Raw genomic sequence first — 11,002 nt, forward strand, 5'->3', positions numbered from 1 at the left:
CTTTCAACCTGCGTAATTGTGGGATAGGCATGCTAGTTGCGTTATGGGGTACAGGTGCAATAGGTCACGGAATGTCAGGGTACTGGGATGGGAAGGGCATTTTTTTCCTTTCGTGGTTGGTTTGGGTCCACCATACAGAAGTAACAGTTGTGAGATGGTTTGTGGGCTCATGCCAGACACGGGAGAAAGCAAAACGCATTTCCCTTTCTCTTCTCTACACCAACCGTTTTGGAGTACGGCGGTAGTATTTTCATATAAGTGGTGCCCAACGTTTATCTTGATCACCGACTGGCATTGTAAACTATGCATGATAGATATTTTTGCACGGCAGTAACTCTGTAAACCAGTGTTTCCCAACTTTTGCCGAGCCTCTTGCAGAACAACATACATCATATAATAAGCAACATATATTTTAGCGCAATTTTGGTGCCACGTTACCCCATAAAGTATTGTATATGTATCCCCGGAGGTAATTTTTTCCTGAGTTGAAAACCACTGCTCTGGACAGCGCTTTTTTTGCAACGAGTTTACCACACGTCAAAAGGAAACTGCTGAGTAGGCTACTTGCAACCACGGCAAGCCATTGCACACTACTAACAATTGCGATCTAGCCGACAATCAATGTAATCTACATGCTTATTATCATGAGAAATAGGAAAAATTTCGAACTAGTCTTAGGAACACAAACCCAAAGTTATAGTGGTATAATAATGATTTTTCATGTATTTTCGGCAAAAGCAACCAAACTACAGTATAGCAATTGTTTCTCAAGGACAAAAAAATTTTTGTTACATAGTGTTATCGAGTGATAACCGGGGTGGGATATGTGAAATATCGAATAATTAATAAAATGTTTATTATATAGTATGGCGCGGTATCCATCGCAGATATGCGTTGCTCTCAAGAATTCAACAAAGCAGACAGTGTCAGTGCACCTTATGGAAGTGCAATCAGGCATATTGCTAGCACTAATCGCTCCAAAATCACACTCTGCTGTTGCAACACATAGCTTCCGTCAAGCTAGCAGTGGCTTACTGATGCAACACTTATTTGAAATGTAGTTCTACAAACGTCTAAGATCGTATGAACAAAAATGGTCAAAATCTCCCGTGGATACGAAAAGATGAATCAGCGGTCTGCAATTTGTAACAGAACTTACAAACCGCGTCCCGCACTACAGTAGAACTCGGTTAATCCGGATCTTCGCCGAATCCGGATGAAACTAGAAGTACAAATGAACAATCTTGATAGAACCGTCATCGGTTAATCCGGATCTTCGCCTAATGGAATCGCCGGTCAAATCGAATCCGGATTAACCGAGTTCTACTGTATTTCTGTTTAAACGTTATTTCCAAACTTGCCTCAAACCAAATACTTCTGTTCACCAAAACCCTTCAAATACTCGCTGCCCCCAACAGAGACTGGATCTTACTATGGGTTCATTGAAACAACATCCTTCACAAAGAATTGTGTCGAAGGAAAGCGAGTGATGGAATTGTTTGTGTTGAACATTCGATGCCTGAATAATTGGAAGTCATCGCTATTCTCACGATGTCGAACCAAGGAAATATATTTTTGTCGAAATCTTTGCCTGGCTCGTCTTCCTAAAAGCATGTGGCCGAAGGTCGCTGGTTCGAAGCCCGGCCAGTGCATATAGCGGCGTGTTGGGAAGTCGCTTGACATCCAAAATGAATTTTGCGGGCGGGTGACTTAATCTTTCGCCGAATTGCACATACTACTGCACGTTGTCACTAAATAAAATTAACACAGTAGGCTACTGCTGGTAAATAAATTAACGCAGCGTTCCAGGACAGCTGAAAAGGTTACATGGTTTATTAACACAACTTTACATTGCACATTTAATCAATGACGCGGTGCCACGTCATAAAGCAATCTGCTGCCGACACAATCAGTGACGTACGGAATTGTAAGATGCCAGGTCGGTGGCAATTGTTAGAGAACAAACATACAGAAAAAATTAAACTTCAAAAGGAACTTTGCTAAAGTGCGCGCTCGAGCGGCACATGTGGCCAAATTGGCATGAATCAAAATAAATGAACAGAACCTTGCGGGGGGGGTGAAATGGTCAGCAGCTTGGAACGAGATTTAAGCTTCGAGAAGTTCCAAGAAGTTTAACTAAAAAACCCAAGTTTTGTGCGGAAGCAAAGCTTTCGTAATTTCCAAATACTTTTCTTCTAATCTATAAACACATAGAAAAATTTCGAAAAGGACTCAACTAAAAATACGAGAATTTTGCTTAAAAACAATTTCGTTTCGGACAGCTACAATGCTAAGGTCGAAACCATTGAGTCGCCACAGGTGATGATACAACAATGGACATGCGTGATGCCATCAACCACGCCGTCACTGCGAACGTCATCATATTCGGGCTGGAAAGTTCCCCAAGAGGGTGCATAATGCATATCCGACAATTACAAGACAAACGATAATTGTTTGATAAATAATTATAAGGTCGAACCTAACACGCATGACTGGTCAAGCGCAACAACCATTTTTTCCATGGCAATAAGCACAGCAGTCTGTGTGACGTCACAATTCCATTATGGGCCTTTCCCGAAAGGAGATTGTGACGTCAATATTTTTCGCTTCCCGCATCGAAGCTACAGTAACAGGCGCAAGGACGACAAATGGAACTCAGTGGACTTGAAACTAAAATCACTGCACTACGCAATTTGGCTTCATCATGACATCACAATTACGGCATAACAAATTTCTATGGCAACAGGGCGCATTGTTTGAAGATACATATTATTAATAGCAACGTGCTCAAGCGATGATGTCGTTTGGCCCTCTCACCCACTGTGACGTAATATGATGAAAGCGTTCGGCGGGAACGTGCATGGCAAGTAAGGGTGGTCACTCGACGGTGGACCAAGCCTGACATGACGTCATCGATAGAAAATGAGGTCATCGTTTCTACCAACCTGATTGGTTGGAACTACCGACACGATGGATTACGTCAGGCAATTAGAACAAAATATCGCTTAATACGTAATAAGAGGAAAGTGAAGGAAGAATGAGAAGCGATGCTCAGATGACGCCCTGGGTGGCAAGGACGATGAGGACAATGACGGCGATCACCACCAAGACGACGGCGACGATGATTATCGTCATCTTACGGTTCTGCCAAAACATCTTGCGCTGGATTCGAACCGCGTTCACCTTGAACGAAGCAGCCTGTGAAACAACGCGTCACATCAACAACCGCTCCGATGGTGACGTCACAAGTGAATCACACACTCACCCCGGCCTGCAGGTCCTCTGTCTTGTCGACCAGATCGTCCAGCTTGTCCCCCCTGTCAATCACTTTCTCCACGTTTTGCTTCATGATTCCCGTCACCTCTCCAACCTGAGCAATAACGTCCAATCAACGCCGCATAACATTGCAATCGCCGCGTTAAACGTGTTCGTCAATCTGCAATGGGCTGCAACTTTGTTGATGTCAATGGATAGATACCATCCACGGGAGGCTCCGACCACCGCAGGCGTCGGTTGCATTCGAAGCTTTGAAAGCGAAAGTTCGACGATAGCATGAGAATGCTGACCGGTCACCCAACTTGAAGCGCGGGTCGTTGGAACAAACGCAAATCATATTCAGTTACATACATGGACCAAATGATTCGACGTTTTAAGTTAGTTTGAAACCAACCAGTCGGTTGTTAGCCTCAGTAATGACCAGTTCTACGCTAAGACGACAGCTGCATGTACTCACCTGCTTCTGCATCCTGGTCAGCTGGTCGCCCTTTCCGCTGTTGTAGTCGTCCTGCAATTGTCACGTCACAAGATTAATATTGCATGGCCGTGGGGCAACACGTCGGTGGAGGGAGCTGGGTTCATCGTTAGACAGACTGATGATTATTATTATTTTATCATGAGAGAAATTAAACCCGGAAACTACACAGAGGTTGTCTTGAACAGAACAAATACATCGCATCAAAAAACTAAAATTTATGACCAATAAGTTAACAACTCAGGTAAGGTATGAAGCGTCACCTGAGTGCTGCAACAGTTTTCTCACCATTATGTTTGTAAGCGAGGTTCGAAAGTCTCGGTTGAATTCGAACGCAGCCGCGGCTCCTGATCTTTGCAATAACGCCCCAGCCCCAGCAAACTGATGTTGTACCTGCATGCGGAAACAATCAGTTACACTTCACATCGAGCGCATGGATTAGCAAAGAAAATCTCAAACTGTGGAGACCCTCAGATGTGGCGCGGAACTTGTTGGAGTTCATATAACAAGCATGCGGGACTTGAATGTACCAACTCGATGGCTGATGAGTAGAGCCAGAAAAAGCCATCTTTCTATTGCTGGTACAGAAACTTGTGAAACTGATAACAGTGTAAGAACCACGTTGTTATGAGATCCATTTTAGAAGTCATAAAATCATAAAATGTCATATTGTCTATTTTTGGTCATACTCATAGAAATATGTCTTTTAGTTTTTACTTTATAATGCCAATATTGAAACCTAGTAACTTCGTAGATGTAGTTCAAGCAGCTCCTGTATACATTGAAATACTGTATAATAATCTGTGAATAGGGGAGGCAGTGAGAGTGTTCATGCTGAACTCCACGAAGCATTGGAAGCAACATTTTCATTGTTGTCTGTAATCTAATACCGCTCGGTACACGACATCTGGGCAACGGTAGCGAAAGTTTAGCCAGAAAAACGCCGCTGTCTTTTATTTTGAAATCGCAAAGTTTTTTTTCAAGTTATTTTCGCTGTCTCGTAAAATAATTATTTTGCAATGTTAAGTTCTTCATTTGTTTGCGCTCCCGTCACTTGTAGATTGTCATCTACGCAAACTCGGCACATACGCTTCTTGTGTCAACGCTAGGGGAACTTCTTCTGGTGAAAATCCCAAAAAAGGTTAATCCGAAACAGCAGGAGTTAATCCGCGGAAAAAACAATTTGCTGAATACCGCTTGCTGTTTGATGTCAATATGCATTGTGGCATCATCTTGACACATTATTTTGTAACACACAATCTGGTCTCTGAATATCATAAACACTTGCAGTCCGTCAGACCATACAGTCAGTCAAATCAGAGTTATACCTTCTATGGTCAGCCACCGCTGAGATCTTAATGCGATTCTTAACCTTTTCTGTCCCGGTACACCATTTGAGTATACATCTCCACTACCCCAACCATGCCGAGAAAAATCGAACAGAAATAGAATTTATGGAGTCACTAATAAACGAGACGCCAACAGAGAACGCAACTGTCATTTATGTAAAATCGCAAGAAATAATGAGAGATATGAAACTGCTTCGCTGCCATCAAACGGTTGAACCGTAAGACATAAGTACTGATGCAACAACTCAAGTCCTCATCAATGACAAGCCTGTTTCGAGATTTGGTTTTCATGGTTACAGGTAAAGGTGAGACTGTGAGTCCCATACTTGATTCAAGCATCCGGAGATGATAGGTGGCCAGTTCTTAGTACTCATTATACTAAGCCTTCGGTACCAACGAGAGTAGGTGGCCAGTTCATTTCTCTAGGCCGCTTATACTGCAACAATTATGCCCAACCTAGTTGTTGCACAGGTCTTGGATAGAACTGAGCGGTGTTTTCAACACCAGCTTCATGGTTAGCATGACTGAAAACCCTTTTTCATAGCGATGAGGCCTGGACAAGAACTGCAAGAGCTTCCACTGCCAGCTGAGGGTAATCCTTTCTTTCACCATCTTGAACATCGGTCCGTAAGAAACGGTTGCTCATCTGAACGAGGGTATCAACAATGGTGTTTTGTTCACGATATATGGGCGCGTGATCCTGGCATCACTTCCTCATTTTGACCAGCCTGGGAAATACCCTTCAATCGCTTGTGTCACAGCAACGTCAACAACCTATCGCATTAAAATTCGCAGAATAAATTTTTTAAGCAACTTTTTTTGCAGTGGGTGTGCCGTAATTTTGTTTTATTTACTTTTTTTAATCTTCCCCAAACCAAGAATCTCCCTCACGAGGGCATATTGTGACATCACAACGATAACAGAGATGGCCATCGACGGAAACAATGGAATTTTATTTCTACATAAAAGGTACAGCGAGAGATACATGATACTAAAACCTAACTACCGAGAAGAGCGATATCAAACAATGAAGCCGTTCCAATCTGTGATGTCACCACTAAACAAAGATGGCAGGGTCGTGTTGTGACGTCACTGAGCAAACTGTGCCTCACAAAGTTTCGCCTTCCTGTTGGTTGCCAGGTTAAGTGTGAAGCGTACATGGAGTTCACTTAATATACTTTTTCACAAATACCTACGGCACTGAGACCAACAACACGAACATTGTAGGCCCAGCTGAACACCACCACAGCAATGTGGCTGTAACTCCGTCTCAAAGTTATCAAACGTTTGCCACAACTCGAAGTCGCCACACCAACTTGCCATTCATTTATGTTGGTTTTTGATGAAATTCAAACAAAATTTTTATAACTTCCGGTTTAACTTACCTCTTCCAGGAACAAATAAGGAACTCTCCTCCCCATCTCCTTGTCAGCAGCGCACACGTAAACCAACCCATTGTCAGTGACAGTGTGGAAGAGCATGCTGTGGAAGCAGACTTGTAAATGTACACAATCAAATGTCGAAAATATATGGTAGAATACGGTAGCTAACAACAACAACTATATGTGATTTTCAGTACGATACGTACGGTACCGGCAGTATCAAAAGATTCCTACATAGCCCAAAACCTTGTTCATGGTACAATCTAATTTGCAGAGCAGAACATCCAAGATTGTTTGACCGGTCATCAACACAAGATAAATTAAAAGCAAATAATTAAAAAGCATTAATTCAACATAACTATAATAACTTTGCTTCAACTCTAACATAGAAAAAGGAGCAATTCTATTTCTTTGACTAGACTAGATAAAATGCTAAGATGTTTGTCAATTGTTCAGTGCCATTTTTTTTACTTCTGATTATTTCAAAGCAAAACAACTTCCCCAGCTGGTTTTCAAACAACAGCACGTTCTGCATTACATTTTGTGATTAGTATAAAAGTAAAGAATAGAAAATAGCATTTAATTTTCCAATAAATTCATGATTTACAAAATCAAATACTGCATTTGAATCTCATGTTATCCTGAGTATGCCCAAAGAACAAATAGTGTTCACTGTTCACCTAATACCAGATCTCAAATGTCTATAAACATTGTACCAAACGTTACATACAGATCATGGGGAAGTGTTGTTTTCCTGTTGCCAGATTTTGGAAGATCAGCTAAAATGCCTCGAGCATGGAACTGGTGGTCACCTGGGCCAAGGGTCTTGTCCACCAGTATGACATCATCACGAGCTATGCAGCTGTAGCTGATGGGCATCTTTGTTGATTAATCAGCTAGAAACTTACAAAGTAATCAAATTCTGCAAATCATCAAGCAAGTATGATTATTAATATTTTTATTACATTTTATATATTGTAATAATATTTTTTTCACAACAATACCTGGTGATAATCAAACATTGATAAACACTCACAAGCACCACCAAGTGCCTGCACATAATGACAAAGTGATAGTAAGACGGACCTGCCTGGTCAAGCCTGAAGACAACATCCAGTTTAAAACTCTTATATCCAGGCTAAAAATAAGAGACATTGGTGAAGTCCTCCAATTGGGCAGAATGAGATAGCTTTAGCACGTTGAGCGCAGCACTAGCTGGATCTCACAGGTCAGATGGGTCAACATTGCAGCACAGTGGGGTCAAGGTAGACCAAAACCAAAGCGTGACCTTTTAACCCTGAACATGGACTCTGACAGCTAGACTTCAACAGCAATCGGAAACTTCACTCTGTCAATCTCAGTGACCGGGCCTGTGTCAGTGATTCAAAGCCTCTACAAGTATGTGAAACTACCAGGATTAAGCTCTGCAAGAAGCTTTCCCAGTCCGAGGATAAAGATTCAACCAACCAATCCATGGACTGTATAATCAAAATTGGTTGAAGATAATGATGTTGTCGTTCACATGAACTTCACAAACGTCGTTTACAGACATCACTTTCAACAAGAAATTTAAAGCCATAAGCATGGGGTTAAAGATATATAGAGTAAACATGGACTCTGTCGGCCCAACGGACTGTGAGATTTGGAGATGAAGACTTCGCTCTCGACAGACAGGCCACACCCTCAACATGAGGACAAATTCATGGTTTGTATATAATCAAACTTGGTTGATGATGATGATAGTGAAAGAAATTCAATGAAAACAAGCTAGTGATGATTATTTGTCTTGTTTGACTACCACACATTACAACAACAAAATATTCTGAACAAAGAACCATTTATTAGGGAACCAACATATGGCACTTTATTAAAATGTAAAATAGAAGTTAAGGAGTTGTTGGAAAATGTAAAAATATTGCTTTTATACCAAACAAACTACGGGAGCAAGTCTTTTAGGCGCAGACAGTTAGGCGCCCGTCAAATAGGCGCATAGGCGTCGAAATAGGGTGGGCAAAATATGTTTCGCCCACCCTGTTTTCATGCCCCTTATGAAGTGTTCGTTACAATTATTTCCGTTTTTCTTAAACGCTGGACTATCCAACCAACTGCAGCGCAATTTCTTGTTTTACGCTATGTCTCTCGCTAGGTATCCGACAGAACAAAGCAATGTCGCAACAACGCTGCGTGGAAAAACAGCGGTACGCACTGCATTGTTGTTGCTATGGCAACTGCCACAGCTGGCAATTCCTGGTGAGAGAAAGCCAAGTTTGATCTTTTCTCCAAATTTGCGTCGGCAATTTGATCTTTTCTCCGAACGGTCCTCACTTTCGTTACGTCACAATGAAACTTCAGTTCCCGGTCAGCGTAAGGGAATGTGAATATGACATCATAATGAACATGACAATAAAATAACCGATACAAACTAAAGACGTACTAAAAACAATCGCTTTTACAAATGCGGCAAATCCGATGGCGCCACTTTAAAGATAACAGGTCACGAGTCACGCGCTTTTTAGGTCGCAAAGGAAAACATAAAAGAAGTTTGTTTAGTTTAGCAGCGCCCATAAGATCGCAAGATGCAAGAAAGAAAACATCCAACCTATTAAAGCTCAATTGCTGCAGCGACGCTAAACGCAGTCTTTGTGAGAAAGACTAACCACACTTTTCGAAATTAGCGTCGGCAATTGCCGAGGTGATTGTAAGGACAACAAGATTACAAGAAAAAACTAATTTTCTTAGACTATATATACACCAGACTAGAATGTTGATTCAATCTTACTATTGCTGGATGTTTTATTTGGGTTACTTCCTACTTCGCCGGCGCTTAGACACGTGCCCAGCTGGGAGAATCTTTTATAAAAATATCACCCTATAATCCAGGCCTCGAAACTGAAGGCGGCCATCGCCGCGATTAACCTACAAAAACCGACATTTTGTCCGCCGGGTCTCGCCCTTCCGTCGGCCGCATTGTCCGCCATGAAGTTTCGAGAAAATTTTACACAAGCGGCCTTGTAAATAAAGTAGTAGTACTTTGCAAGTGACATCACAATATACTTTATTAATGTGATAAATTCAGTCTTCGAAATTAGCGTCGGCAATGAAAATGCCGAGGCCACACGAGCGCTTGTAACGTTAGGGTTAAACATTCCTCCCAGTCGTAATGGCACAGCATAGATTTGTTTCCTAGTCAACACCCTGAAGGATCTTTATGAAAAAGAAAGAGGCCTGTGGAGTGGTATCACAGCCCGAAAGCCGCAAAACGTGGACACTTCATTGCGAACGGCGAAGACGGTGTAGATTTACAGCCAAGCTATGAGCCTCTTGATGTGTCTGATTCCAGTGATGACGCGACAACCTCGTGCTCCGATACAGCATCTGATGATTCTGATAGCTAGTTCTTTATCAAACAGACTTTGTGTTGTTCGCAGTATCCCAATTGTGCCGAAATTATGTTAGTGTATACGTAAATCGAGGCAATCTTCTCGCAGGGAGCTATTAATTTGTTACCTGTATCTGGTTGAGCAATTGACGTTATTTTATGATAATTCAACGTTGCTAGATGTCGAATTAATGTAAAACAAACGTAACTTTCTTATTGGGCATTGTTGTTACGCAATATAACCGAGCGGAAAAATTAAATCGATTTGTGCTGACTCGAACGTTGAATCAACCCAAAATTAACTTACTTTTCCCGTGAGTTATTTAACATGAATTCCTGCAACAGCGTGCCACGTGCGTATCTTGTAGCTCGTCTTATAGCTACTTTTGGCATTATTACATCACAACAAATCAAACAGTGCGGTTGTGATAGACTACTCTAGTATATTTTTCGCTTCTGCCGAAGTAAAAATGTGCTAATTGTCGAAGTTTCGATGGGCGCCATGTGCTTGTGATTGGCGCCGAACAGCTTGCTTCAGTCGGACACGTTTGGCCGCCGGAAAAAAAAGTTGTTTCAAAGCCTGCTATTTGCATTGATTTAACTCCAGTAGACGTCAAATTATTGTAAGCATCTACTTCTTGTTGCGCCTCGCTTTCCGTTATCTCGTCCAGCTGATACAGCATCTGATGATACCGATTCTGACTAGTTCATCAAACAGACTTTGTGTTGCTCGCAGTGTCCCAATTGTGCCGAAATTATGTTGGCTTATAAGCTTACATAAATCGAGGCGATCTTCTCGCAGGGAGCTATTAATATGTTACCTGTACCTGGTTGAGTAATTCACGTTATTTTATGATAATTCAACATCGCTAGATGTCGAATTAATGTAAAACAAACGTAAATTTCTTATTGGGCATTGTTGTTACGCAATATAACCCGCCGGAAAAATTAAATCGATTTGTGCTGATTCGAACGTTAAATCAACCCAAAATTAACTTACTTTCCCCTCCCCGTGAGTTTTTTAACGTGAATTGCCGTAACAGCGTGCGCATCTTGTTGCTCGCTTTATCGCTACTTTTGGTACTATTACATCACAACAAATCAAACAATGCGTTCGTAATAGACTACTCTAGTATATTTT

At 41.6% G+C, this 11,002-nt stretch overlaps 1 protein-coding gene across 1 annotated transcript; it reads right to left on the reverse strand.

The window, feature by feature from the left end:
• Positions 1-1,817: 1,817 nt before the first annotated feature.
• On the reverse strand, positions 1,818-7,400 carry LOC145766984 (uncharacterized). Its single transcript, XM_082578708.1, has 6 exons — positions 7,213-7,400; positions 6,486-6,582; positions 4,040-4,144; positions 3,734-3,784; positions 3,266-3,370; positions 1,818-3,198 (listed from the first exon to the last, which is right to left on the reverse strand). Exons 1-6 carry the CDS (start codon positions 7,359-7,361, stop codon positions 3,052-3,054), a joined length of 654 nt encoding a protein of 217 aa, XP_082434834.1. The 5' UTR covers positions 7,362-7,400; the 3' UTR covers positions 1,818-3,051.
• Between the last annotated feature and the right edge of the window lie 3,602 nt (positions 7,401-11,002).

The sequence above is a fragment of the Aplidium turbinatum genome, chromosome 3, assembly GCF_918807975.1.
Source record: "Aplidium turbinatum chromosome 3, kaAplTurb1.1, whole genome shotgun sequence".
NCBI lineage: Eukaryota > Metazoa > Chordata > Ascidiacea > Aplousobranchia > Polyclinidae > Aplidium > Aplidium turbinatum.

Bases quoted from the DNA above. Each gene is read 5' to 3' on its own strand.
- LOC145766984 (XM_082578708.1), bottom strand. From the start codon at position 7,361: ATGCCCATCAGCTACAGCTGCATAGCTCGTGATGATGTCATACTGGTG. The intron at 4,145-6,485 runs GTAAGTTAAACC...TTCCGCATGCAG, and splicing joins CTTATTTGTTCCTGGAAGAG to GTACAACATCAGTTTGCTGG. The intron at 3,785-4,039 runs GTGAGAAAACTG...TGACAATTGCAG, and splicing joins CCTCGCTTACAAACATAATG to GACGACTACAACAGCGGAAA.